The 2500-nt window shown below is 40.0% G+C and overlaps 1 protein-coding gene across 3 annotated transcripts in view; it reads right to left on the reverse strand.

The window, feature by feature from the left end:
* The window catches only part of LOC149130106 (serine/threonine-protein kinase MRCK alpha-like), a 27051-nt gene that overhangs the window by 16556 nt on the left and 7995 nt on the right, over positions 1-2500 (reverse strand). For all 3 annotated transcript variants that reach the window (XM_089345972.1, XM_089345971.1, XM_089345970.1), the window contains exon 6: positions 2017-2122. In XM_089345972.1, coding sequence (XP_089202098.1) covers positions 2017-2122 — 106 coding nt within the window. The remainder of the gene's footprint in view (positions 1-2016; positions 2123-2500) is intronic.

The following is a 2500-nucleotide window of genomic DNA, read 5'->3' on the forward strand; positions in this document are numbered from 1 at the left end:
CACCCTATAACTCATAACCATAACCCTAACGAAGTTCGTAATTTCCCCAAGACACCTGATGAAGGCTGGAGGGTATATCAGCCGAAACGTTGTATTAACAACAAACAAGATGAGGTGAAATATCCGTCAAATGTAAACATTGTACATAATTCCTCATCTCTTAAATATATCGAAAGATACCTTAGGAATGAGAACCCAGGTTCGAAATGTCCCCCAAGACACCTGATGAAGGCTGGAGGGTATATCAGCTGAAACATTGTGTTAACAACAAACAAGATGAGGGCAAAGATCCCTTGAAAAATACCTTAGGAACGAGAACCCAGGTTCGAAATTTCCCCAAGGCATCTGATGATCAAAATGTTATTTTGATCATTCCAGCGTGTTTCTAAGACTGTTCTACGCTAGAAATCAAAGTTTCATAAATAAAATTCCAGTTAATAGTATTATGGGAGGTAATGGGTGAATGACAAGCGAAAACCTATGCTGGATTGGCCGTCGCCTGGGACAATAACGACCGTGTTTTCCAGTGGAGAATGAGACTTGCTAAGAGATTTCTTAAAAATTACAAATTTCGTAATTATCTGTCAATATTTACCCATATCTAAACTCTTTGCTACATCTATGAGGTATATTTATCTGATATTCGAACGAGGTTTGCTAATTTTTCACCCAATATCTCGCTTATTTCTAACCCTAACCCATTCCAGCGTGTTTCTAAGGCTGTTTTACGCTAAAAATCAAAGTTTCATAAATAAAATTCTAGTTAATAGTATTATGGGAAGTAATGGGTGAATAACAAGCGAAAACCAATGCTGGATTGGCCGTCACCCGGGACAATAACAACCGCATTTCCCAGTGGTGAACAAGATTTGCTTCTGGAAAAACCTTGAAATCATTGTGGCTGGGAAGCAATCTTCTTACCACATAGTCCCTAAGTCCCTCGGGGACCCATGAAATTATAGGAGGTAATGGGTTAAGTAACAATCATTATTAAATCGTAATTTTAAAATGGATTTAAGATTCGTGCAAAAACAAACAGGAATTTTTAGTGATTTAGTAAAAGATCAGAAGACAAAATTGAAAAAAAGCTTCATGCAAACATATATTAAGTCAAAGTTTCGACAGGATCGAGTGGCAGCTAGGTGGCGCTGCTTTCTAGGAGCCTAGCCACAGGCCCTCCATAGGTCAGTTTAAATTTAGACAGGGTCACATACCAGCCTGCCGGAGCATAGCAGCAGGTAAGGCTTCTTGCCCTCAATCGGTCACTTAAATGAACCCAACATAAAAAACTCAATTCTATAAGATACACTCTGTCTATAATTTATTTGTCGTATGACTGCGGCCATGCTGGAGCGCTGTGTGGTTAGTAGCTTGCTTACCAACCACATGGTTCTGGGTTCAGTCCCTCTGCGTGGCACCTTGGGCAAGTGTCTTCTACTATAGCCTCGGGTCGACCAAAGCCTTGTGAGTGGATCTGGTAGACGGAAACTGAAAGAAACCCATCATATATATGTATATATATATATATATATATATATATATATATATATGTATATATATATATATATATATATATATATATATATATATATATATAGCTTGCTTACCAACCACATGGTTCTGGGTTCAGCCCCACAGCGTGGCAACTTGGGCAAGTGTCTTCTACTATAGCCTCGGTAGATGGAAACTGAAAGAAGCCCATCGTATATATATATATATATATATATATATATATATATATATATATATATATATATATATATATATATATATATATATAGGTGTAGGAGTGGCTATGGCCGTAGGAGTGGCTCTGTGGTAAGTAGCTTGCTTACCAACCACATGGTTCCGGGTTCAGTCCCACAGCGCAGCACCTTGGGCAAAGTGCCTTAGTATATATGGACAATTTTTGGGGCAGAAAAAACCTAATTCCAGGGTTGACCTAGGGTTGTAACACAAAATATATACCAGGCATCATCACTAATTAATTTCAAAACAGGTAAATTGCAAACTTACCCCTTGGAGACCCTATCGTCGTCTCGGGTTTTGAAGGAGTATCGACGTTTCGTACGGGAGGCTTGCCAAAACGCTGACAGATCGGGAAGGATCGCTTGTTCTTCACCTGGAAGAAAAATGAATAAAGGGATACTTAAACCTCTGCTGGTGACAAAGGGGCCTCTCGCTCAGAGTGTGCGGTAAGTAGCCTGCTTGCCCAAGGTGCCACACAGTGGGACTGAACCCGGAACCATGTGCTTGGTAAGCAAGCTACTTATCACACAGCCACTCCTACGCCTATATATATATACATATATATATATATATATATACTACGGGATTCTTTCAGTTTCCGTCCACCAAATCCACTCACAGGGCTTTGGTCGGCCCGAGGCTATAGGAGAAGACTATATAAGCAAGCTATATATATCTATATAGGTGTAGGAGTGGGTGTGTGGTAAGTAGCTTGCTTGCCAGCCACATGGTTCCGGGGGTTCAGTCCCAC

Source organism: Octopus bimaculoides, chromosome 30, assembly GCF_046866305.1.
Source record: "Octopus bimaculoides isolate indiv1 chromosome 30, ASM4686630v1, whole genome shotgun sequence".
In the NCBI taxonomy this organism is placed as follows: Eukaryota; Metazoa; Mollusca; class Cephalopoda; order Octopoda; family Octopodidae; genus Octopus; species Octopus bimaculoides.